Source organism: Rhipicephalus microplus, chromosome 2 (assembly GCF_043290135.1).
Source record: "Rhipicephalus microplus isolate Deutch F79 chromosome 2, USDA_Rmic, whole genome shotgun sequence".
NCBI lineage: Eukaryota > Metazoa > Arthropoda > Arachnida > Ixodida > Ixodidae > Rhipicephalus > Rhipicephalus microplus.
Genome location: NC_134701.1, coordinates 237,800,452 through 237,827,673, shown reverse-complemented (window position 1 = coordinate 237,827,673; position 27,222 = coordinate 237,800,452). Strand labels below are relative to the sequence as shown.

Sequence of the window (27,222 nt, the reverse complement as noted above, 5' to 3'; positions counted from 1 at the left end):
CTTGCATCTTTCCATCATATATTCTGCATCTACAAGTACCGCCATCCAGCGGACAACCCAAGGACTAAACGAGAGGTGGCACTCGCACACTTTCTTAGGACCTGCGTTTTCAGCCTACTTCTCACCTTTCACCACCTCTAGTTCATGGCTACATTCACTATATTCATGGAACTGCAGCCCAACGCTCGCCAAACCTTGCTAAAACCAAGGAGGTTACGCCCAGCGAGTTTAACGTGGCAACCCTTTCTGGTCAGATAGTGCTCAAAGTGCGTCCTTCTGATATTAGTGTTTCCAATAGGCATAAAAATCAAGGCAAATCTTATTAGAGAATAAATCACCAATACTCGTCTTTGTAAGTTGTTTCATTGGAAACAACTATCTTTTTTCTTGCGCGGGTTTCTTCTTCAATTGAAAAGGGTGCGCGCGTGCCGCTTCTCTAGTCCGGTCATGGAGTTGGCTACTTACAACTACTATTACTACTACTACATACATCGCGGACGCACGGCCCACTGCATAGGGAGCTTTGTCTTAAAAAATTATGATAATTTATGGCGTAGTGGGTACCTTGCAAGCATGCTTGTAGCAGTTAGCCTAATAGTGTTTCAGGAAGGCTCTGAAAGGCCGCTGTTGCAGCTTTCATTGTGCGTTTTCGCTGTGCGTTCCACGCAGGCTTTGCGGTTTTTTTTTTATTGTGAAAGCATCGTTTCCGCTGACACGGGTCTTCGTTCGACACCGCGTCCAGCCAGCATGATGCTCAGGCTCGCATGCTGCGCGCGCTCAACAGCCGCGTTTAGTTCGCAGCTACGGGCGCACGGCGACTGTTCATCGCGCAAGCATGTCACATGGATCCTACTCCTCTTGCCTTCCTCCTCTGCATCCACTCGAACGTGACGTCACGCACGCGTGATCTGCGCACGCGCAGAGAGGCAAGGGCGCTAGCTCGGGTTCACGCCCAGCCCGCGCGCACTTCGTGCTTTCCCCCGCAGCGCCGCCAAGCGACGCGACGTGCCTGCGTTTCCTTTCCCTCTCACCAGAGGGCAATGAAGAGTGAGCTCGATTCCCCTTCCCGTAGATCCCGAAAAAAAGCAAGAGTGGCGGGAAGAAGGGAAGCATCGGGGGCAGAGAGGGGGAGAGGAGGTTTCTCCGACAGCTGCCATGGTGGAAACCGTGCGCTCTCTGCCACTGCTGCTTTCTAGAAAGAAAAAAAAAGAGGAAAGGCTGGGACTGGCGTGGCGCTCGCGGAGGAAAGGCCGCCGCGAAGACGTCGGGTCGTCCCGCGCCGATCGCGAAAAAAGGCGGTGCCTCTGAGTTGCCAACTCCACAAGAACCCAGGGCACCTCCGTCGTCGGGTGCTGTTGTGGGGCTCCACCGTCGCGCGGCGCAGCTCGGCTTCGACGACGCTCAGTACCGTCGCTGGTACGGTGCTCGGCTTTTCCCCTTCCTTCCCGTTTCGAGGCACAGCTGAAGCGCCACCCTGTGAATCGTGCGCGCGTGCGACATTAACCAGGTTTCTCCAATGCGTGCTGCACAGAGACCACGACATTCATCAGTGAAGCGATACCAGTGAGACGAATGGAGAGCGGAAAGAAAGGGTAAAGGGGTTACGAAACTACGTTGAAGGAACAGGACGAGAAACAGGGAAAGCTCGCCAGTTCTTCGTGCTTGAATCTCTTCATAGGCAGCGGAACTTCTACGAATATTGTGAGATTCACGTGAAACAGGCCATCGTCGTGAGCTCTCCTTTGCGGGAGACCAATAGTAGCCGCTCGCCCTCCGCCCAGTTCGGGCGGCAAAGACCAGCCGTGTATCAGAACGTGCGCCCGAGGGGGCTCGACTTTGGCTGCGAAGACGGCGAACGATGCCGCGCAAGCGGCGCGAGTTATGAGGCGGGTGGTGGTGGATGTCGACTGAAGTGATCGGCGCCGGAGAGGCGGCGAGGTTTCTGCGGTGCGCGGTGTGTGAGCACGGCCGCCACGACGAAGCACGAGGGCGGCTCGTCGCTCAACTGGGACTGCATGGCAGCCATCATGAACGGCGGCAAGCAGCCGGCCTCCATGCCGCTGCCGCCGCACCTGGGATCGGCGGCGGCCGGCTCCTGCTTCTCGGGACGATACTCGCCCACGTACCGAGCCGCGCCCCCGGACCCCATGCGAGCCAGGCACTGCGCCATGGCCGCCAACGCCGCCGCGGCACCCGTGAGTATTGCGTGTCAAATGAACGCCGTTTGCCGCTGTTCCTAAGGCCCCGCATGTTTTGAATCACTCCGCTGTGGACAAAGTGACACTATTGGAATCTACAGTTTCCCATGGCTGCTACCCTTTTTCCCAAGAATTGAACGTTGGTGCCCTTGAATCAATTAGAAAAAGAAAACAGGTTGATTTCAGTGACAGAAAAAGGAACACAAGTAGATAAGCTAAAAGAGTTAATACCAGCAAGCTCTACGTAACATTCAAAAAGCGCTATTGTTATTCCTAGAACTTATAGTTGAAGAATTGGTATTTTTTAAAGATTTCTTTTTTACTAAGATGCGGGCGCTTTGCGACAAGAGAAAAGTTTACTAGTGGGGACACATTACTAAGTATTTTTGGAATTGCGCTCTTAAAATTCAAGGTGAAGAAACTGTCAAGCATAAACAAGACAAATAACTTGTTTCAATCCAAACAGAGAACAAGATAGGGACGCCAAAAATAAATATAGTTGCACAAATGCTTTTAGACACACCGTCTTTAAAGTTTCGTGCTTCCTGATGATGGGTTGAATGAAAACCTGCTTTTAAGTGGCTTGTTATACCGTATCCAAAACAGTAAAAGTGACAGCAGCATGCCGTAACAATTGAATAGTTGGTTATCGACAACTCGGCCTAGCCATAAAATCATGGGGATGAATTCAGTTTTTTCTACGCAAAGGCTCACACGAGCTCAAACGAATGATATTGTCACATGGCCGTGACGATGCTTTGCTGTATGAAACTGCACTTATATGTTTCGGCTTTCGGGATGGAAGTGAAGGTCAGGTGCTTCCGGACTTAAGTGTCTAGCACGTAGGCATTTACTGCATTGATCTTTTCTGTACGGAGTTCACCTGCGGTTCAACTGCGTTAACGATCTGCCCGGTGGTTATGCTTTATTACGTGACATGTTGATTTCAGATGGGATGAACGCTATTACTACTCATCAATACCAACTTACCTAGTAATGAAGCTGTGGCTGTCACCTTTGACACCAAACCAGCAGATTTCTTGCAATGGCATAACGTGAAGGCAGTATCTATATTTATTGTATCAACGTCGACAACGAATTCACTGCATTATCTAAATTCCGCCAGAAGTATAATTAGCCTTAGTGTGCTTTATTTAAAACATGACACTACTGCAAAGCAGCTTCCTCGATCAATCCTGCGTGTGGTCTCTGAAATCTACTGCTGCAGTCTTCTCTACACTTCACTTCCTAATATTACACCTGGTGCTTAATTTTGCTGGATTATTTTTATTTCTGTTGTTATTTATATCAAATTATATACTAATACATCACAAAACACTTCTAGCTTGAAAGCTCAATTTTTTCACCCCCTCCAGGTGGCAGTTGCCAGCTTGCTGTCTCCCTCTTTCCCCTGTGTCTTGGTGTTTCTGTGTTTGTAAATCAAATAAATAAACAAATCCCGAAACCATAGGCGCTAATCCTACGATTATTACAATCTCACGCGCACGCAAACCTTGCTAAGCTTCACGTTTACTATCCCGATGAGTACCCCAGCAACACGTGCCCCTCGTGTCGTGTTTATCTCGTGTGGGCACATGGTGACACTCGCACACATGCTCTGGTAGTGTATAAACACTCCTCTCGACTCTACCTTAACTAGTGGGAGAGGTTCCTCAGTAGCTCACTTATCGCCGACTAGCAAGGGGCCGTCCAGCTGGCCCACGATGCGGCCACCAGGTATTCCCTGCCAGTTCCTACGTGGAAAACGCTCGCTACGTGCTAAGCGCATTCTGCAGGACAAAAATAAAATTTTTCAATTCCATTTCTTGTCACCCTCGAGAGAGCACCAGCTCATTTCATATTCGAGAAACCCGCAAATCATTGAGAAGATGCCCTATAAAGCGTGCTTCGCTGTTTGACGATTCTTTGTGTGGCAGAACTTGCACCGTGAAAAGTAGGGTCAAATGGGATTGCGTTAATTCATGAAAGTGGTAGTTCCGCGTGAGATAGTTGACATTTCTGAAATATCAGAAAAATGAGTGAACGTTGGTTACGAAGTGATATTGAAACAAATAAAAAAGAAAGTATAAGTCCAAAGCTCGAAGATAAGCACATAGATATTGGGCAGTTTGATTCAGTCTCTGGTATTCGGCTTCTGTGGTCTTTTTAATCTGAATAATTCATCATGGCTATTACGACAATAATCTTACTTGAGATGCAATGGTCTTGCTTTTAGTATCATTAGTAAATAGAAAAATGTGTTGTATTCGGTGAAGAAAACGTTCGATAAATGAGAACTTCAGCACAATATGCTGCTTTTGAGACTTCTTTTTATTTATGGTACTTTTACCTGCATACCAAAACGCAGAAGCCGTCGGTATATACTTTTGTTACATTATAAGTTTAATTCGAGCACTGGTAAGCTCACATATCACTGAATTTTCTATGGATATAACAATATATAAACAAAGTCACCTGATTTCGCTTTTCCGCATCTTTTTTTCCTTCTATTATTCTCGTGAATGTCACTCCGTTTCTTTCCTAGCCGCACAATATCCTTCAAAAAGTGAAGCTAGGCTATCGGTAGAGATGAGGATGGAAACGGGGACAAACTAAGCTATTGCGTTGTATTGAAGACAAAGCTCAAGCGTCCCCTATGTTTGTTTGTTTTTCTTAACAATTACACGCTTGGATTGACAAACGACTATTGTTAACAGGTAATTTAATCTCTAGCATAAAGGTACACTAACTCATTTATTATACGACAGGGTCAGTAAGCTGCGTACAGCTTGTTTTCAAGCCTTTGGAAAATTTTATTTTTTTTTATGCGGCCGCATTTCACATGTGGTTAGCCAGCAGTACTCCTTAAAAGTACTGACATTTTGCAAGCATAATGCCAAGTGTCTTTAAAAATGGCTACTTATCACTGAAAAAAGTGACTGAGTTCAAAAGAGCAGAAACTGAACAATCACAGCTACCAGGTGGGAAAAAAACTATCTCACTAACGCAATAAACTCAGGCCTTAATGCGAGCTTCACGGCATGAAACGTAGTTAATGGGACTAAAGATTAAAAAGAGAAAGCAGGGGAAGCTGTTATGCCTAGGTGCGCTTAAAGTAGCCGTGCGTAAATAACCTCTGTTTATCTCCCACTCGCATCCATCCTTCTTCCACCACTCATTTGCATTCGTCGCACGTGCAAAGAGGCGAGACGCACGTACCCATTGCTGCCTCTGGGAATGTCACGCTCTTTCACGCCTCGACGACGCCGTGAATAAATCATTTACAACACGATGCACTATTAAGTAACAATCTCCCACGTCGGAGTACGGAGACTGAAAGGACCGTTAGCAAGCAGAGTGGAGTCAAATTAATTATAAAGCAAGAACAAGTGGCCTTTCTTTATCTCTTCTTCTCGCGAACGAAAATATCGTCAACCACGCAGCCAGCCAGTTATGTTGACACTTTTCTTTCTTCACCCGCTGAAGAGGCTTTTCTTTCCTCACCCGCTGCGAAACTGTTTTGTTGTTAACAAGCTAGACCTGAATGGTTGTGTAAGCGAAATTATTTATTCAGTCAGGTGGGTCCTGCTTTAGCTCACTTTTGAAAAAAATCCCTGTTTTGAGAGTTAATTTCATTCTCCTGCACTAACATGTGTGCTATCATGAGTAGCTGGCGCCTACTAATAGCACTAACTGACTTGTTATGCCCAAGACTCATGAGCTCGATATCGACAAACGCGGGATGAAGAGGAAATTACGTCCACGCAGGACTCCCTCACAACAATTTTAATTAGTAAAACGTGCTACATAATTCATGCAACAGCAGAATAAAAAATACGAGCCACATTTCAGCTATAGTTTCAATTGTAAACAAGAAGACAGTTTCATAATCGTGACGAAGATGACAACACCCTCAACCTTCACCACTGAGATCGAGCGTGCAATATCAGAACACACGAAATAAAATGTACCGTCATATATGTGCTGGTGGATAACGAATTGTGGTTATTGCATGTCGGCGAAGAAATATGAGTTAGAGCCTTTTAAGCACCTTTGTGCTTCTTGTGCTTCTTTGTGCACCTTTGTGCTCTTCTCTTTCTATTTTACGTTCTCAGTATTAGTCCCTCAGAAGATATTTCATTAATGTGACCTCCACATTGCGTAGCGTTTTCTACCACGCACATAAGCCCTGACAACACTTATTGTTTAAGATAATTAAAAATTGTGCCTAAAAATTTCAAATCCACAACCATATCCTCCAATTTCACCATTTTTTTTCTTTTTGTCACACCATCATTCAACTTATCACGTCAATGTCAGTTGTTAGCCTTAGGCTCAAAATTATTGTGTGGAAAGAAACAATCTGGGTGATTCTATGATTTCGTGGATATTGATGTTGGTGGTGATGTTGCTAGAGGCGGCTATGGCCTGGCAAATCTGGCCGGCAGTTTCTGCACTGGTGCCTCTATTTCGAATAATATGCTCACCAAACGTGACTTAAACTAGTCTCTCTAAAATAAGTTTAACAGACACTTCCTTGTGAACCTTCCGCGCATCTTGTGGAAACATGGTCTGTCCAGGAAAATCGTGCCAACCCTCTCTTTCCAATCTGCCCGTGAGGTTTCTTCTTTGATTGATTGATTGATTGATTGATTGATTGATTGATTGATTGATTGATTGATTGATATGTTATGTTTAACGTCCCAAAACCACCATGTGAATATGAGAGACGCCGTAGTGCAGGGCTCCGGAAATTTCGACCGCCTGGGGTTCTTTAACGTGCACCCAAATCTGAGTACACGGGCCTGCAACATTTCCGCCTCCATCGAAAATGCAGCCGCCGCAGCCGGGATTCTATCCCGCGACCTGCGGCTCAGCAGCCGAGTACCTTAGTTACTCGGCTGCATTGTCCCTAGACCTTCGTGGCGGGGCTCTTCTTTAATTGCAAAAACGCTTGAAGTTCTATACAAGGTGAAGTATATGTCCCACTTCCTTACATTTCGTGCAATAAGAGAAGCTACACTGTAAAAATAAAAACGAGTGAAAAGGGTCTCTTTTTGTCCCCCAACTATAATAATCATCAGGCTTTCCTGTGCTTCCTTTCTTTAAAACTCGGTGATGGCCACTTTTCTCTCAAGAAAGATATGCCACGCTGATAACACGCATGTCGTTTGGAGCCTGAAAGTACCGAAAGAACAGTGATAGTGCAAGAAATGGAACGCAAGACAGATGGTGATTTCTGTTACGGGACAAAAACGAACACCCTTTATACTCGATATTCTCTGAGTGTAGGACTTCTTTCATTGAACACCCATACAGGAGTGCAGGCAAATCTCTTTTTTACCCTGCAAAGTAAAGTTGACTCGGCGTGGGCGAGTCCTCGTACTATGTAGGATTTGTGGGGCAAATTACATAAATGACACATTTTTTTTTTTCATTCACGATCAGTGGTGCGTCCAGTTTCCTTTAAAGTTGGAGCTAATTTTGACACAAACGTTACAGGAGTGTAGATATATTGTGCAAATGTCAGTAAAAATGACAAAAATAGAAAGATGTTTGTGATTGTGAACTTTTTGCTGCGGTCCTAAGATAAGCCTGCACGGCACGGCATTGTGTAAGGGGGAAGAGGGAGGAGATAATTACAGAACACAGTGGAAAACAGAGGGGCCTTCTTCTCGAACTAACTATACCCGAACCACCGAGCGCAAAGTCGGGGGCACCTCTATCCCCATTAGAAAAATTCGGCAGATCCCACGTGCCGTGGAAATCGATGTTATGTGAAGAATGTGGAAAGAAGGTGACTGCGGTGTACTTTTTTTGTTGTGCGAGGCGTTACAAAATGACGCTAAACAAATGTACACATATTACACGCGCCGACATGTATGTTGAGCAGCAGCATATGCTGTATGTAACCAGCCTACAGCTGCGTAGCGGGGCCAAGAGCGATATGGTATTGCCAAGATGAGAAGCGATAAGCTGAAATGTACCAGACTAGTCTGGTTTTCGGCCTATTGGTACATAGCTTGTAATCGAAAAACCAGCATTCAAAAAACACACACACAAGAATTGTGTGTGGTGTTATATTTCTCCTCTCTTATAGGTGTTTTTTTTTTTTTGAAAGCTGGACTGCTTCGTACCATAAAATGCAGCGCTTGTGCTTGGTAGAATGGTAGCCCTGCATAGTGCTACGTAGACCAACTTCAATGAATGGAGCTCAACTATAATTTGCCGCTAACTCGACGTGACGCCTGTATGATTGGAGTACGTGTGTAATGTAATGTTTGTAAAATTAGGTGTGAACGCACTGAAACCACAATTGACGTTTCACCGACAATACGCGTGCATAGGCTCTCAGCAGTTCCGAGACCTGGCGTGGCTCCGTGGAAAAATACCTGATATCCACGCTGAATCTTTGCGTTTGATTTCTGCTGGGACCATAAGATATATCCTTTGCATTCGTCGGATCAGCGCTGCCAATGTCTGTTTTTCCTAAAGTGCTCGCATATGAATGACCAATCCCTGTCCTCGCCGTATACCGCGACCCGAGGTATACGGGTGTGTGTCTCGCGTGTCTGAAGTAAAGGGTTTCCCGTCATACACAACAAGATCTCCGCATTATTCATGTCATGATCCGACAGTCATAATCGCCAGACCTGCTTACATTGCTGTACTAATTTTTGTCGACGCCAAGATAAGGAGTTGGTCACAAGAGCATCCAGGCACAGGTGCCAGGCGTGATAGATAGATACGTAGGTAAAAACGTTTGAAGTGTCTCCAGTATGAGTAAATAAATAAATAAATAAATAAATAAATAAATAAATAAATAAGTAAATAAATAAATAAATAAATAAATAAATAAATAAATAAATAAATAAATAAATAAATAAATAAATAAATAAATAAATAAATGCTTTGAATTTGAAACCGAAGTGTACATAGCAGTACTGAAAATCGACCCCCAAGTTGCGATAATAGAAACGCAGTTTTTACTACTTTATTACCACTGCGGTGCTTCTTACGAGTTTTGAAATGTATCACTTTGAAGATTTTAAAGGGGGCCAAAAAACTTTGGGGGGGCCCCAAATAACAAGCGTTGAAGCCACAGTACATGCAAAAGACCCGAACAGCATTTTGAGTTTTGAGTCAAACATGCTATTTCTCGACTGTGGAGGGAACCCAAGGAATTCCTACTGGAGCTTCGCGTCAAGAGCATGGCAGCGATAATTGGGGAGACACAATTCTGCCAGGACCGAACTTACCGAATTTCGGAGCAGTTGATGACGTAATTATAAATCAATTACTATCGTTTGCTTCCCATCTCACACACACAACTAAGATTGACCATAATATCGCCCGTGTTAGCACGCACTGCTCAAACCACGAAAATTCCGAAAGTGGAGGGTTCGGCGTTTCTGTATGCATCTCTAAGGTCGGCAACACATCAGCTGACAAAAATGGTCAAATACATGCTTATATAGAGGCGCGTGAGTGAAACACTTGTCCTAGAATATATATATATATATATATCATCTGCTCAATTAATGAGTGTTCAAAAAGTTTTATTTTTCATCCCAGAGCAGCTTATAGCGCACATAGTTGGCGCTCCTCTCCACAGTTACCCATCAAAAAGTCACAAGAACATTAGGAAGCTTGTTTGACGAAAACGACCTTCTGCATCCTTTGTAGAATGTACTTTGTGTACTTTGTTGTTCTTGAGTACTTTGTTCATGACCAATTTAAGTAGCTTAACATAAAATTAGGCAGATCCCACGTACTTTGGGAACCGATGTTATGCGAACCACGGGGATAGAAGGTTCCTTGACTGATCGATATGTGGGGTTTAACGTCGCAAAGCCACCGTATGATTATGAGAGACGTTGTAGTGGAGCGCTCACAAAATTTAGACCACCTGGGGTTCTTTAGCGATGGAGAGAAGGTGACTGTTGCAATTTTTTTTATTGAACGAGGTGTAATGAAATAAATTATTTTGTATACTTCATGAACTTCGAGGTAATATAGACTTCTTATTCGTGGGTCAGCTAGTTTTGTGTGGCTCTGTTCGAACCGCTTTGAAAAATTACACATTCAGAATGATCTTGAAGTAGCGAAGAATTCGATTCCAAAGATGCATTGTTCGAACATTACATTTACTAAACAACAAATTTCAGAGGTTGCCTGTTAGATTTTCTAATCCAGTTCCCCGCTCCCACACCCTCGAAAAACGAAACGAAACAACGATTTCTCAGAAGGGCTCATTTTAGAGTGAACAAATAAGCCGGACTCCGTATCTAATTCGAGAAATCAGTATACTGCTGTCCTAGTCCAAGAAGCAAGCGAGAGCCAGCGCCAGTTCATGGCCGCTGTAATTGAGCTTAGAGTGAATAACGACAACTATTTCCAAATGTTCCGCACACAGGCTGACATTTTTCTAAAGTACCAAAAGAAAGGTTATACATTCGTTTAACCACGAAAAAAAAATGCGCAATGCCAAACATAGCACGGCGACTTCCACAGCAACGTTTCACGGGCATAAGCACGATCGTTATCAATGTTATAGTGTGCGAACAGCCAGAAAGCACAATGTGTGAGGCACTGAATGCCTCCGGCCTCCTCTCTCACTCTTTTGCCAGGACACGTCGTGCTATCTAGTGGCATATCTGTGAAGTTTGCGAATACCCAAGGATACATATTTCGTGATCCAAGTTTGAAGAGTTGCGAAAAACCACGGCAGTAGCCACTATTATTGGGCTGCACTGGCTTCACGATCGACCCACATCTCCAGCTAGTTATGTGCCTGAAAGAGATGGCCTAACAATGGAATGCCACTCGTACTAAGTGGAAGCGAAAAGTCGAAGAAGAATCGCTGGGTGAGCGTTTGTTAATGCGCTGAGCTCTCCGGTTGATGATTGAGTTAATCGCCATGTTCTGCGCCTGTTATCTTAATTTGTAATGTCGTTAAAGGTAACCACTGGGGGAGCACTCGAAGAACAGCCATGCCTTTAAACCACCAATAAACAATTGTGTTGGGTTAGTTAGTATGAATTTTTCTTGGTAGGAAGCGCAGCAACTATTACACAGAACACACAACACAAGCGCTTATGTTGTGCGTTCTGTGTAATAGTTGCTGCGCTTCCTACCAAGACGGATTTAAACCACCTTCCCCTCTTTCGTTTTCTATACACTCGTTTAAATACACCAGAGTTGTCGATGATGCTGATGCAGAATTCAGGCTCTGTGGCAACAAATCCCGTTGCACGCACGATGTAATAAGATATGACTGTCTTAAAAAAGTGATCGTGACAGCGTTTACAATAATTCCTGTAAACCATATGCATGTTTGCGAAAGTACAATAAAAGGGCAACTGTAGTGATTTTGTTTGGCAGGTTTGGCGAAACAAAAATACATTGTCGAGTGTCTGCTATGTCTATACATTATAGAAAGTTGACCGTAAAAATTGACTGTTCAATGCAAAATAGCCTTAGATATTCGCCAGCTATAAACCCCGCCCATCGCCGGCGAATGCGATTTGGCCATGACGTCCATGACGTCATGCACTAAACGGAGCAAACCGGTCATCATCATTATCATCATCATCATCAACAGCAGCAGCAGCAGCCTGACTACGTCCACTGCAGGACAAAGGCCTTTCCCATGTTCCGCCAGTTAACCCAGTCCTGTGTTTGCTGCTGCCAATTCATACCCGAAAACTTCTTAACCTCATCTGCCCACCTAACCTTCTGTCTCCCCCTAACCCGCTTGCCTTCTCTTGGAATCCAGTTAATTACCCCTAACGACCAGCGGTTATCCTGTCTACACGCTACATGCCCGGCCCATGTCCATTTCTTCTTCTTGATTTCAACTATGATATCCTTAACCCCTGTTTGTTCCCTAATCCTCTCTGCTCTCTTTTGTCTCTTAAGGTTACACCTACCATTTTTTCTTTCCATTGCTCGCTGCGTAGTCCTCAATTTAAGCTAAACCCTCTTTATAAGTCTCCAGGTTTCTGCTCCGTAGCTTAGTACCGGCAATATACAGCTGTTATATACCTTCCTTTTGAGGGATAGTGGCAAACCGGTCGTCTCCTACAAAAGTTTCAGCCACCGCAAATCATTTTATTTCAGTACCAAGCGGAAGAAAAAAAATGAAGTATCTCGAGTTCATGCTCAGCTGACCACGAAAAAAAATCGTACGCCGGAATAAAGACACTCGGCCAGCAAGCTGCTTGTGACGTCATGGCTCACGAGTGCGCAAATTTAGCTCGGCTCTCACTTCGCTCATGTGTTTATAAATGTATTCAATTATAAATTACGTGGTTGACCAAATGCGCTGAAGTTTCGAGAGTTTGCTTTAAATGCACAAGTACGAACCCACGTAACGCAGATTACGATTGAAAATTGGGTGTGATGGGCCCTCTGAATATACAACAAAAATATGTCATTTAGTATTTTACAGCGAGAGCTGTTATGAGATTACACTGATGGATTTTCCTATGGAGGCGGAAATGATGTAGGCCCGTGTGCTCAAATTCGGGTGAACGTTAAAGAACCCCAGGTGGTCGAAATTTCCGGAGCCCTCCACTACGGCGTCTCTCATAATCATATGGTGGTTTTGGGACGTTAAACCCCACATATCAAGATTACACCGATGGTCACGTGCATTGTAGTTCTCCGCCGCGGCCACTGCCAGTGTTTGTAACCACTATCACGCGAAATAAGAAAAAAAGAAAAACTTAGTAAATAAAAGACCCCAAGGATACAATGAATCAATACCGAGTCGTTTGCGTGCAAGCTCAGCCTTCTATCACTGAGCCAAGTCGGCGCTTGAAACTCCGTTGCGAATTGGTCTTAAACAGGCTTAACGTCGGGAAAGGAATCGCGGTAATGCGAGAAATAAAGCGTTTTAGAACAGAAAAGAAACAACCAGGCATTACGCAATGCATGCGAGTTGCGTTACGAGTGAGTCTTCGAATGCTGTGAACCCTTTACAAAAGATTCAGGTATGATTCTTCATCGCCGTCACCCACAGCATCAAGAAAATAAGCAAAAACGTTTTATTTGGAAGTGTGTAGCGAGTAAATACCATAGGACCAGAACGATGTTCACTGCTCTTCCGAAATAGCCGACAGGTAGATGCGCTAACGATACGCTGTCGCATATATATATATATATATATATATATATATATATATATATATATATATATATATATATATATATATATATATATATATATATATATATATATATATATATATATATATATATATATATATATATATATATATATATATATATATAAAATCGCATGGTTGTCTATGCAGTCATCTTTTTTAGAAGGCCCGAAAGTGAAAGCCTTTCTTTTCTTTCGCAATGCATTGTATTGACTTCCTTCGCCTTCCGAAAGCTTCGCGCAACCAACGTGCTTTTGCACGGCCTCCGATATCGCAAACACTTGTCGCTTTGTTCACCCAATGTACTTTTGCACGGCCTCCGAGATTGCAAACATTGGTCGCTTTCAGCACCTCGCGTCCTTTTACAGTGGTTTCGGCATCGGCCAACCTTCGACTTGAGTTACTCTACTTGGACCGAGCGACGATGTCATATGATGACACCATCGTGTGACGTCCTGAGTTGTGACGTTATAGCGGTGGCGGGTTGACGTCATAAAACATTGCGACTGATACGCCATGATGACGCCGCATAGTGACGTCGCTACGCTATGATGACGTTTCGCTCCACTCGTGTCGGTACCTACGACCACTTTTCGTACTTGATCGGACGTCTAAGTTCTTCACCTCAAAAGGCCACCACGAAGGTCATATAATACGAGGCCAATCACGGCGCAACGGAGTCCTCGTGGCGCAGGCAAAAAACACGCACTACGCGAAATCCACGTGCGTGCGTTTAGCGGCGCGGGTGGCCGTCAATGGGGCTTCGCGGGCGCGCTGATCCGTCCCGCTTGGCGCTAAAGCGTCCTCTCCCGCAGGGGAGCGAGTGAGCCGTGCGAGGACCTGTTGTTTCGAGTGGTCGCGCGCGCTCGAGTTGGCCCGAATCTGCCTTTCCAAACCTACTGAATTATTACGGGCTCATTAAGATTTAAAGCCGCGGCGAGGACCTCTCCCGGCGCCGCCAACCCTTTCCATCCTCTCCGCCGGCACTTTGGCGGCGAGCGCTCGGTCGAGCGTGTTCCGCAGAGGGACGCCGCTAGCGCCGCACGGCCAGCTTCCCAGATCGGAAGTGTTAAAGGACACCAATACAAATACGTTTATCTATATGCGCAAACGGAAGCATGTTTTACGTGTTGTTAATATAATTACTGTGAAGCTGCGCAGCCCACGGACGCTATGTTTTCACTCGAGCGATGACAAGCTGTTTGATTCGCCTGACACTTGATTCCCGAAGATTTGCCCATCCTTTTCATTCCGCACAAGTAATCGATGCTGTCATCCTACGAGACCTCGTACAAGATGCTGTCACTTGATTTTTGGCCAGCGTGGTCTTTTTTATAATCACTGCTTTACTCGATATTGCAAACATCAAGTCTACGTGAGAAAGGCACCACAAGGAGAGAGAAAGTTCCTCTTCGAAAACTAGAGAGATAAAATACGAGGAGGAGAAATGCAGGGAAATCAGTGGCCGCAGCCTCTGTTTTAACACTAACTGATCGTCAAGTTGTGGACATACCCCGTGTCTTTCCAGTGACGCACTCGAACATGTGGCGGATGCCTGTCAACCGCTTTTTTATGTATTATACATGAATGCTCTATGAGACGTCTCTATCGATTATAAATTTTAGGTACTTGTACAATCATTGGCCGCTTAGCATTACTATGAAGCCACACATTGGTTTTTGCGTAAATGCCACAATCGCAGATTTCTTAAGAAGAAAATTTTAGATCACTATTGCGGACGTAAATAGCAGCTTGAGAAGCAGATCCCTGATTTCGCGCTCGAAACTGTACACACGTTACAGTGGAATTTCAAATATTTGATAAGCCCAGCAAGCTACGTATCACGCGAGCAAGATAAGCTGTGGCCTAAATAGATATGAAGTTTAAAAGAAAGATGTACAAAAGAAGATCACCGTTTCTTGACAGACAAATGATACACTAAATATTGTCGTCACTGTGTCTTATGGGCTTCGTGAATTCCGATTTGTCTATTTGTTCTGGCTGAAAAATCGCCGAGCTTTAGCTGTAAGTCAGTAGTTAATCAAGAGATATCTAGATTTTGTACAGTTTGCCACACTACACCTGTGGAGACAAATGGTGGTGTATAATAGAAAGGAACAGAAAGGGCATACGCCAGGCTATTCTTTAAGCACATTTAATTGTCGTTCATTCAACCAGTGTGCGAAGAGCCATAAGGGCTCGTAAATTCGTTTAGCTCCACTGCACCAGTGTAAACCCACGCGCGAAACCTTAGCGCTCTTGCTGCTCTCCCCAGCGGACACCTCTCTGAACAGACTGCTTTCGCACTGGCATCATCAAAAATGCCGTAGTTGAAAGATATCTGCCAAATTGTTGACCAGGTGTATTAACGAGATTAGCTTTACCTGGCGACACCCGCGTGACCACATGGTCATATTCCTATCTAAGGGTCAAAAGACAAAAAGACATTCGGGACTTCTTCGGTCTATCTCGTGGGAAGATTTTGGTGACAGCCGTTCCAGAGGATCTAATGAACTTTACCTAATTAACACACATTATCCGCCACCTCTATTAACAGCTCTATCCGTAGCGCGTTTCAGTTCGAAGCATCCGGTGCGGCATTAACGATCCGTCGTCATCGAAAACCGTTTGTTGACGCTCAGATCTTTTTATGGTGTTAGTAAAGAGCGAATAGCCATTCATTTCTGCTGTCGTCCGAAGCAACTTGCTCCCTTTATCTCATGCCTGACCATTTTCATTGTACGAATGTATCTACTAGAAATGACCAGAAAAGTGTTTAGTTATGCACGTGCCATGGGGTCGTGGCTTCCTCGTGCGCATCTGAACTTTCATCTGCCGATTTCTATACACAATTTTTCAAACGCGCTCAAGCGCCGCCATTTTGGACTGATAACGTTGCAGTTTTTGGCGTCTCTCATAATCATATAGTGGTTTTGGGACGTTAAACCCCACATATCAACGTTGCAGTTTCGTAATCGTATCAAGTAAACAAACAGTGCTCTGGCGAAATCACACGCGCGAAATTGCTTTGCCGGCACATTCAACGTTTCATGTTCACGATCATCCCATATTGTGACATAGAAAATCTACAAAACAAACGCTTATCAGACCAAGATGGCAGCACCCATGATTCGAAAAGAAATTCGTGGCATGCACAGCGCAAATTTAACAAGGACAGAAGAGAGGACACAACACAGGCGTTCTATTCAAAAACATCCTACAAGGTGCTCAATAACGCGGTGGCCTGTTGCCCATCACGTTGTACGGCATCCTCCGCCGGACAACGGGAATAACGACAGTGCATTTGAATATTTCACAATGGACTTCCTGTCGACTACGTCTCGTTTGCGTGATGACTGTGGAAGGTACTTCAGTTTAGCGTGTGATATATTGTGAGGTCGGAAATAAGGGCCCTGTTTCAGGCTGTGTACTGTGCCTACTTGTTTACACAAGCTGATTGAAGAGTACACTTTACTTCGGTGTTTTGAAGGTGGGTGCGTGACAAAAGAAAGCGTCGGTATCCTTTCGTATAACAACTGCAAAAGTGATTACCCAATGTAAAAAAAATAGCAACTAAAAGAAATAAACACATTGCAAACTGAACTGAAACTTTTTTTTTCGCAGCGGTGCCTAGAGCAGCTGAGGTCATATACCTCTCCGCAGCAAGCCAGTTAGAACAGAAAAGCTGGCAAGAAGTCGTTGTCAATCTCTTTTGTTTTACCAGTGCAAAAACGCACTCTGGGTCATATTGTGTACTGGTGAACTCTGTACGAAAGGCGTGTGTGCAACTTTCCCGAACCACCCTTTCTCAAGCCACTCGCTCGCTCGTGATGCCACAAGTTCGTGGTCCGTTTTCGATGCTCATCTATTTACTCATGGACCACTTTGGTTATGCTCTATACCACTTCTCTGCACAGCTCACTAACGCTGCTTCGCATCTATTTTATATTTGCTTGATCTATCTCATCCTGGAGGCCTAGACAGGAATTTATCATTGAACGCTGGCAGTGCGTGACTAGAACCCGTTATTATTATAAATTATTCATCTACTCATAATGTGGACCTGCCGTGCAAGCCCCCCCCCCCCAAAAAAAAACATTGTGAAAGGGTTATGCAAGAAGGTAACTGAGTAACTAAGCTTTCAGATGAGGTTCAGTCTTGAAGAAGGGAGGGATATTACGTTAGTGGGTCGATAACGGTGCAGTACACTAATTATGCACCGAACACTACAAAGCAGAAGAAAAAATGCAAATCAACATGGAAGTTGCACGATACTTCTTTCTGAATAGGAATACTTAAGGCATGTACACGAGTTATCCCGATAGTTCTTCGTTCTTTCTCACTTTTTTGTTCTCATTAAGAAAAAAAATTAAGGACAAACGACGTCTTGTAACTCCAACAGAGTGATTTCGCACATTGCTACAGCTTGCACCGAGATTATTAATGACTCTTTTGTCACGTGCACGTAACAAACACATCCGATGCTGCTCCACGATAGAATATGAGGTTCCATAAATATATTGTATGGGGATGGCATTGAAAGAAATAAGCCGTCGGATTATTGAGAATTTCGAGAGTGCTAAGGGCACAACTGTCTTACGAGGCGAGCTTTATGGTTTCTCAGTGTGGGTGGGTATAGTCACGAACTAGCATCGATGTATACGATATCAAGAAACGCCAGTGATGCGAGGTGAAACTTATCTAATAAAAGGGGGCGGGAGGTAAAGTCAAAGGTACCTGTTTTGAGAGCGAAGTTAAGTTCAGAAGACAGATCACGCGTATCGGCAATACGACGCATAGAAGCGAAATTTTCGGCGTCCCTCGCCCCTCTCCACTGGTGACCGTCGCTATGTTCGGCGCCAGTGCTTCCAAGAAGTCGTGACGTAGCCCAAAAAGTCGTGACGTTCACTGTGACGTAGGGATCACGCTGGCGACGTTACTATAGTGTCCCTTTGTACTTGCTATAGGACGGACGCGTGTGGTTCACTTGGAGGCAGAAGAGCGATAATCGAAGGAGCGGCAGTGCGAAGAGAAGCGTGAGTGGGCGCGAAAACGATGTGAAGAAGCTGCCGCAAAAGCTATGTTGTAGCCGCTAGCTTCAGCAATCGCGGTACTGAAAGTTCTTCAAATTTTCGGAATATGCCAACGTTTAACAGTGACGATTTCTCGCTGGCAGGATTTTCACATTCAGGGTTGCCCTTTGGTGACTACTTTGCGCCGAATTGGCTGCTTCTCGGCCAGTTTAGCGACGAAGATTTCCAGATGTTTTTTTTATTTCTGCTTTTACTTATTCAAAATGGTTTTATTTATTCATCAATAGTAAAGACAGACGCAGGGCTGCAAATATATTTCCGCGAATTTCTCCGAAAAAGCACCACTCTGCCATAGTGCTAATTTCGCCAGAGAACGGCCACTGCGTCAAATTATGAGATCAATGAGCGCAATCCCAAGAGCACTCTTAAATAGGCGGGGTAGGCTATGTGGTTAATGGACGTTCCAGTGTGTCGGTGGAAACAAGGACTGCGGAACGGGGCGGCCGACAGTCACGGTCGGCGCACGGGAAGGGGGGGGGGGGCGAAGGTTGCAGGAGGTTAGTCAACGCTCTGTTGATGCCAGCTACACCACTGTGTCTACCCCAGTGCACCGAAGCGTGGCCCTGCCATGCGGCGCGTGCTTGGATTCGAAACGCGGTTCCGGTGTTGAGCGGGATGTTTCTTTTTCTTTCGTAGCTCGACACATAGCAAACTAGCAGGCCATTCATTGGGGCATTTCCTATATACGAGGCACGTTTCGATACGACGTAGTTCTCTGAAGCAGCGCTAAAGGTCCTTATGTAGGCACTTATACAAAAGTCACGCACTTATAACAAGAAGCGTAAAAACTGTCCACTTAAGCGCAATTGAAGAATGCTCCTTAATATTACGGGATATTTAGGGCTAAGAGGGCGGTACAGAACGGAATCACATGGCATAATTTTCTGGCTCAGATGTAAGCCCACCGAAAACTCTTCTTCCATTCAAATCATCTGCATTTCGAGAACGGGGCGCTCGCTGCGAACTGTGACAGCACTGTCAATGAGACGGGTTACATTAAATGGCTGAGGAATCAACATTGCGCCCCGTTGTTCAGGGATAGTTATCCTTGGAAGTAGATAAGTTGCCCTAAATCATATTGTGTTGGATTTATCAAATATTTAAAGCTTCGTACTTTTTTGTGTGTGTTCTTGTAAGTGCGTGTGTGTGCGTGTACTTCGCGTTGCCGGTTACAGTGCTAACGCTCACGCACTTCTGAACTCGGATCACAAAAAGTAACACAAAGTATGAAACGTCCGAGGTAAGGACATGTGTCGTAGGGTGAACGCTGCGTTGCTAGAATCGAGTCAAACGAATCAAAGTGAATATATTACGATGGCACTTTGTTGTCTTGGTCACCCAAGTATTCGAAGTCACCAGAAGACGAGGTCGTGGCTAACGTGTGCAACAAAGTATAGAAACTGACACGCCATCCGGCCACATGATCGACATTTTTTACAAATATCAGAGATCACTCGCGGTAAGACTACATGGCAGGTTTATTAACGTTCTTGGATTTTGTCACTCGTCTTCGCAAAATCAGAAGTGATGCCCCGCCGCGGTGGTCTAGTGGCTAAGGTACTCGGCTGCTGACCCGCAGGGCGCGGGTTCGAATCCCGGCTGCGGCGGCTGCATTTCCGATGGAGGCGGAAATGTTGTAGGCCCGTGTGCTCAGATTTGGGTGCACGTTAAAGAACCCCAGGTGGTCTAAATTTCCGGAGCCCTCTACTACGGCGTCTCTCATAATCGTATAGTGGTTTTGGGACGTTAAACCCCACATATCAATCAAAATCAGAAGTGATAAAGAGAATCGAGCTGCCTTTGCGTCTTGCGGCTTTTCGAAGCCTTCCCCTCGAACGGAAATACATAGTACAGGCGAGGGGAAAGTGACCATGGGCGGCAGGGGAACGCCGGGAGATGGGACATTTGCCTCATCGTCGCCGACGCGTCGTCTTGGCCAACGTGCCTGCCAGACACGAGAGAAGGCCTGACGGCAAAAGCAGGGAAGAAGAGGAAGAAGGGGTCGACGCCAAGGAGAGAGAGTAAGAAGTGGCGGTGGCGCTGCTGCATCGCACCCGAGCCTTATCAAATATTCACGGCTCCGGCGGCGTCGATCGATGGCCGGGAGAAATTGCCCCGCTGCGCCGCCCACTCTTCCCCTCCTTCTCTGACAACTCCCCTCCTCCGCCTTCTTTTCTCCCCGTGCATGGCACACTGTTCTCCCGAGCAGTTCCACGGCGGCGACTTAGAGAGGGGTGCTGGCTCACCGTGGGTGCCGCGAGCAGCGATTTCATCTCATCCCCGCGATCCGCCGTGTATACTACATTTTTCGCCCACTTCTTGGCTATCTCACTTCCCATTGGTTTTCACAACCTGCGCTGCCGGCTGCAGCAATGCAGGCAGTGGCATTCTCCAGCCGCCGCTACTAAAATTGCTTCAGGGGAAAGCATCACCGTCTTGGTTCTCGTTGTAGATGACGGCGGTGCACTGTACTCGCATCGTACGCGCTTGTGAGTGCGCCGAACTTGCGGCGCTCCAATGCTTTTTTGCGTGGTTAGTCTTCATGTAAACAAGTGTAGAATGAGAAGTCCAGCTCCTGTCAAAAGGATCGCCGAAACGCCATCCAAATTCTGGACGAGATGCTATAGCGCCGTCCATATTGTGGTCGAGGAAGCTTCCATCCAACTCCACTGATTATACACACACAAACACACACCGAACCACCAAATAAGGGTAGGTAGGTAATAAACTTTATTAAGGATCCAACGAGGAATTACTGGCCCGGGCTACGTTTCCAGGAGCTGTCGTCCGCGGAGCATCGTGCGATGTCTTCGGCGATAGCCCGGGCTCGCTTGATCAGCCCAGATTCGGTCCAATGCACGTGGGCTGAGAAGGGCGGCTCGCCACTAAATAAAGGAGTCAGGGTGTTTCCTTTCGACAAAGAGTGCAACCAAGACTCGTGACGTAACTAGCACACGTAGCCAAGCCTCATAGGCATGCACACGTGACTGTCACGTATAAACCACTGTATCGTACACGTGACAGGAGCGCTTCTTGTGTTTTCCGTGGGCTCGCCGTACACTACAGTGAAGTTTCAATGCGGCGCCTTTCAACCATTCTCCCTAATCGGCATTCGAAGCATTCTCACGGACTCAGCACTACGTCGCACAATTCACACAAAAATGCAAATCAAGCCTAAAAAAAACTTGTTGAAAGCAGTTACGAAACCAATGTCTCGATTTCTATGGAAAAAAAATGCTGCAATCATTATTCCCAGCCGCATGCTGAACTGGTTTTATTCCGTGTGTAGCGCATGCGAATAACAGCCGTGCGATGTGAATGAAAAACCTCAATGAAAAACGTGATGATGTTGTTGCTTGAAGGGGTTGGAGTAGAATGAATAGCTCCTATAATTTTGCTTGCTTTTTTCTACCACGCTATTTTCTTACACTATAACAGAATTTGACACTAAAGGGTCTCCAACTAAGAACTTTCTTTGTTGCGAACGTATTGAGAAGGAGGTGGATGTTGTAAATTGCAGGCAGGTTGCAAGCAGATCTAGCTTCGCGAGATTTGTAGGCAATGACTACCGCAGTGTTGCTCCTTTATGTTATCCTCAAAACATGATCAAACTTTTGGAAGCGATCGAGCGCATGCAGGTTACCATGAAGGCACGCGCAGCACGACGCAACAATTCACATGTTGGTGGCCTATGATCTATTCAGCGTTAAGCTCTGTACCGGGCTCACAATCATCGCACCGCGCCCCAGTGTGACGCCCGTATTCCAAACCAACCTTATCCTTATATGGCACTTTCCTTGTGCGTCTTGGGCCTTTAGTACGTTTGATAAGCAAAGTTGTGAAATATTCGTAAATAAATCTTGCAGTTTTCTTTTACCCTGTTGCCTCTTTTGTGCCCTTATAATGCAAGTAAGTGCACCGAAACTTGAGGAGAAGATAATGGTACGGTTGGTTCACGAATACGGGTCTGATTGATTGATATGTGGAGTTTAACGTCCCAAAACCACTATATGATTATGAGAGACGCCGTAGCGGAGGGCTCCGGAAATTTAAACCACCTGGGGTTCTTTAACGTGCACCCAAATCTGAGCACACGGGCCTACAACATTTCCGCCTCCATCGGAAATGCAGCCGCCGCAGCCGGGAATCGGACCCGCGCCCTTACCGAGTACCTTAGCCACTAGACCACCGCGGCGGGGCGTGAATACGGGTCTGATTGCACTAATTATCAGTCACATGTAATGCATATAACACTTGAAAACAGCATAAGTACTCGAAATACATCCTTCCCGAATGTCCAGTGACCACGTGGACAAACTGTCTTTTGAAAAGCAAAGACAAGCGGCCTACAAAGCACGCTCACTGACTGATTCCCACGCCCGCCGAATTGTTCCCGGCGTATTTGGGAAACCGCAGGAATCTGACAAGGAACAAAGCAACAGGAGATAAAGGAAACGTAGAGACGTTAACCATGCTAGAAGAATCGGTATGCTGCCCTACAGTGGGGAAAGAGATGAGGCAGCCTTGAATGGTGGGGGGGGGGGGGGGGACACGCACACACGAAGTCACACTTCACACTCATAATAACGCCATTAGTCTATAAGCACCGGTACGAGTCTTTCGTCTATCTCTTTATTTCTCCGTCTTTAAAACTCCTTGAATCCTTTCCCCAGTGTAGGGTTTCATACCGGTCCTTCTAAACTGGTTAACATTCCTGCCTTTCCTTTCTCTCCTGTTGCAACCTTAACCTTCCTGTTGAATTTCAAAAAGTTGAGCGCTACCTTTGCCGCCTTCACCCGAGAGTATGTGGCAAGTCACACGTGCCTGCATTAGCCCTGTCATAGCATATGCGCACGACCCAAGCACTACACTAGAAAAGAAAAACAAAATAACAATAGGCGTGAAACTTTTGCAGCAAGATACTGTTGTCTGAAGGTGATACACGGGTGCGCACTTGTTTCTTTCTCGTGCACAAGTTTTCCCCATATACGTTACCAAATTAAGGTTTCCTATTTATTTTTGTGTTGCAATACTACTCACACCATCGCGTGGCAAGCCTAAACGTTGGAGTGTTTCAAAGAAACATTGTCTATCTTCATAAGCTCACTGTACTTAACCAAATAATTTGGTGTTAATATTCGGTGTATAAGTTAATACACAGCGTGGTAAAAGAAACTGCGGCAGCTACAAACTAGTGGTGGGAAGTTTTGAAAAAAACAGTAGTTTGTGGTGCTACCCTTCTCTTTTCTCTACCTCTCACCCTGACTGCCTTTTTCCGCCTTTTTTTTATACTAAACGCCTATGCTTACACGGTTTGTTTTATCTCTTTTTTGTGTCTGTTTCTCCCACTGTCTTTTATCTTTATCTTTGTTCCCTTTCCTTCTCTCTTTTTTTCTCTTTTTATTTCTTACTCCCTCTTTCACTGTGCTTGTTCTCTCGTCCACCAGAGTTATTGTATGCCGCACCCGACATATCGACAGGCGTATTCTAGGAGCGAACACGAAGAAGAACACGATGATGAAGAAGAGAATGAAGAGAACACGTGCTGTTTCATGAAGATGGTAGCTTTCTGGTGTCGTCGCCACATAGAATATCGATACCATAACTGCTCCATTTCAGTACCATAGAAATGTATAACCAACCCTGTTACCACTCTGCTTTAAAATAAAAGATCAAAAGTAACAAGAATCCCCCACAGAGGTAGGGCAGCGTGTCACAGAATTGTTTGTTCGTGTAGTGAGTCTTCAAAGGAGATGACATAATCTCGTACGTGCTTCTGTCGCACATCGTTGGTGTACCGGAACAGTGCCCCGGCGTGTATCTAACGGTGGCACGGTCACCCGTTGTGGAGCATGCTACCATTTTGTTGGTTTGTGCCACTGCGATGCGCGTTCGTCTTCACTGTTGACAAGCGTGTCTGGTAGGAGCTTCTTACGTGTCCTCCCAGTGGCGAGAGGGTTTAATTAAGGGGGTGAAGTTTGAATTTCCACCACCGTGACTGAATCATACAAGTACAGAAGTCTCTGCACGCGCATTTCCCTCTGCAATGTCTTACATTTGCCTTTCTTCTCGGGGTACAACTCATGAAGCTAGTCTCGTGACTTCACCGTACGCCGTTCTCATGACGTCACGAGGAAATAACTTTTCCATTTCTCATTGATCGATATGTGGGGTTCAACGTCCCATAACCACCATATGATTATGAAAATTTCCGGAAATTTTGGCCACCTGGGGTTCTTTAACGTACGCCCAAATCTGAGCACACGGGCCGACACCATTTCCACCTCCATCGGAAATGCAGCCGCCGCAGCCGGGATTCGATCCCGCGACCCGCGGGTCAGCAGCCAAGTACCTTACCAACTAGACCACCGTGGCAGGGGAACTTTTCTATTTCTCCAAACACGCAGAATATCAACTGCGAATTGTCTCCTACCCCGCTTTTTCATGCAGTCATATGTCGTTACTGCCTCGTCTCTACGCACGATTAACTGATTTCCCTGCGTTCTGTGCGCTTTCGGCTTCTCAAATGCCGTTAACAGCTTCTATAGCCAAGAAGCGCGAAGTCCCGATGGGAGCAATGCTGAGTGCTAACATTTTTCATGGTTTTATAAAAAAAAAAAGTGAGGAGGGAGAGAGAGTGCCTGTTGAACAGTGGTCGAAGCGAGGAAAAAAACCCACTTTCTCATCTTTCACCTCGAGGATGTTTAAAGGTCATTTACGCTACATTTGCAGTTTTGATGTGCATCCGATTCATGAAACTCGTTGAACGCGTTGTTGAAGAGACCAGCTACACTAGAATGTCTACAATGCTTCACAAACGCTTCGCCAATATTGGGAGCTCTCATTTACTGCGCTGGTCAGTCACGGCCCATGCAGGCATTACTTGTACTTGCAATTTGGCGGAGAATATTTATCCTTCCCAATTTTCCCTGCGCTCTTAAGCTGCATTCAAAGCGTACATATAAAGAATGTAGCGCGCGCTCTCGGAAAAATAAGCACGAATCATGTTTTGTTCTTTGTTCCTCAGTGGCGCGATGCAATTTTAATGGATTTACGACACCCAGGTAGGAGCCCTTAAGTCCCCTTTCGCCGCTTGAACATTCTTCTCATAAAGTGCTCCTTCCCCAACAGCACTTTTGAGAGCTTTCGACAATGAGTTTTGTGCTGCATGCAGGTGAGATCGCTTGCAACGTATAACGTCGTTCGCCCTCTATGCAAATAGCATTTCTCCGTTTATTCGAAGTTTTACTTCTGTAGTTGTTCCTGAAAGCGATAATTGCTGGTAGAGTGTTACGTTGAGTGAGTCGGAACGTAGCTAGACGAGACTTATTTCCGTTGAGTTGCCTGCACTTTGTTTTCCGATTAAATATTTGTCTGCGATGTAGCATTTATCTACTTAATCTTATATTAAATCTACGAGAAGAGTAAAGAGACCACGTGGACAGTAACTACAGATGCCTGCGAAGATTGTACATATATAAAGTTTGGGCTACCACAAAAACTCAGCCCAGCAGTGCGAAGAACCTGCCCTGACTTTGCGTAAGACTGGCATCTACAAGTGGTTGGGTGCACTTGATGCGATACGCTGTGTGTCCATACGGTGAAATATATAGCCACTAAGAGAGGCAATTTCAACGGCTGTCAATGTCGCCTCGTGATATATAATCAAACATTTACAGCGATGGCTATTAGCGGAAATACCAAGTACCTGAATACCCACCCACCACAGTTTAGGCATCAGTATCCAGGTGTATTTAGTCGTGTTTATCTCGCACTAAACGCAAAATGACCGGCTTGTACAAACACACGCGCATGATCGTTCTTTCAACCGTGACCATACATATTGGGCAGGGACGCGAGCAAGGTGCCTGTTGATTGATTGATATGTGGGGTTTAACGTCTCAAAACCACCATATGATTATGAGAGACGCCGTAGTGGAGGGTTTCGGAAATTTCGACCACCTGGGGTTCTTTAACGTGCACCCAAATCTGAGCACACGGGCCTACAACATTTTCGCCTCCATCGGAAATGCAGCCGCCGCAGCCGGGATTCGATCCCATGACCTGTGGGTCAGCAGCCGAGTACCTTAGCCACTAGACCACCGCGGCGGGACAGCAAGGTGCCTGTTGTCGGCTCTAAGTTCTTCTATCTGCTTGTGTGTATTGGTTGGGTAATTTGTGATCACTATGGTCTCAGCTGTTGACGAGAATTGCGGGAATCCAAGAAGAACTCTATGATCCTGGCCCTGAACGCTGAAAACCTAGCGGATATTATATTCTGCAGGTATCGGTCTGCAGAGCCAAGCTGTATCGCAAGTGCTCGCGACAGAGCATCATTTGCAGTTGCATCATTCCATGTATTGAAGAATTGCAGGCCGATCAGCTTGCTCTCCGTAGTATACAAGCTATTTACAAAGGTAATCGCTAACAGAGTTAAGAAAACAAAAAGAAAGAAAAGGAAGTCGCCCTTTTGTTTTTTTCTTCCTCCACACCGTCGCGCGTCTTCCGAGAAGCAAGGCGTCTGTTCGCTTTGTAGTCTGCTTGCGTGCCGCTCCGGTGGTCGCGACGGATTTCAGAACAAAAGTTCGAAGTACTGAGGCGTTGTAAATACAACGCGGAACTAAATTTATGCTCGGTACTGTGAAAAGTTCGGTATTCTGAAATACGTAGTAGTGAAATCATTTTACATTGAAACCGTTAGCAGTCGGCGCAGGATTCTTTAAAAGTTCGTTAATGTGGGGTTCGTTCTACCGAGATTTC

The 27,222-nt window shown here is 45.5% G+C and overlaps 1 protein-coding gene across 1 annotated transcript in view; it reads left to right on the top strand.

The window, feature by feature from the left end:
- The first annotated feature begins 1,262 nt into the window (after nucleotides 1-1,262).
- Nucleotides 1,263-27,222, top strand: part of LOC119169503 (abnormal chemosensory protein 6) — a 49,035-nt gene continuing 23,075 nt past the window's right edge. The window contains exon 1 of the mRNA XM_075877966.1: nucleotides 1,263-2,195. Within this exon, the coding sequence (XP_075734081.1) occupies nucleotides 2,016-2,195 (180 nt within the window). The 5' untranslated portion in view covers nucleotides 1,263-2,015. The remainder of the gene's footprint in view (nucleotides 2,196-27,222) is intronic.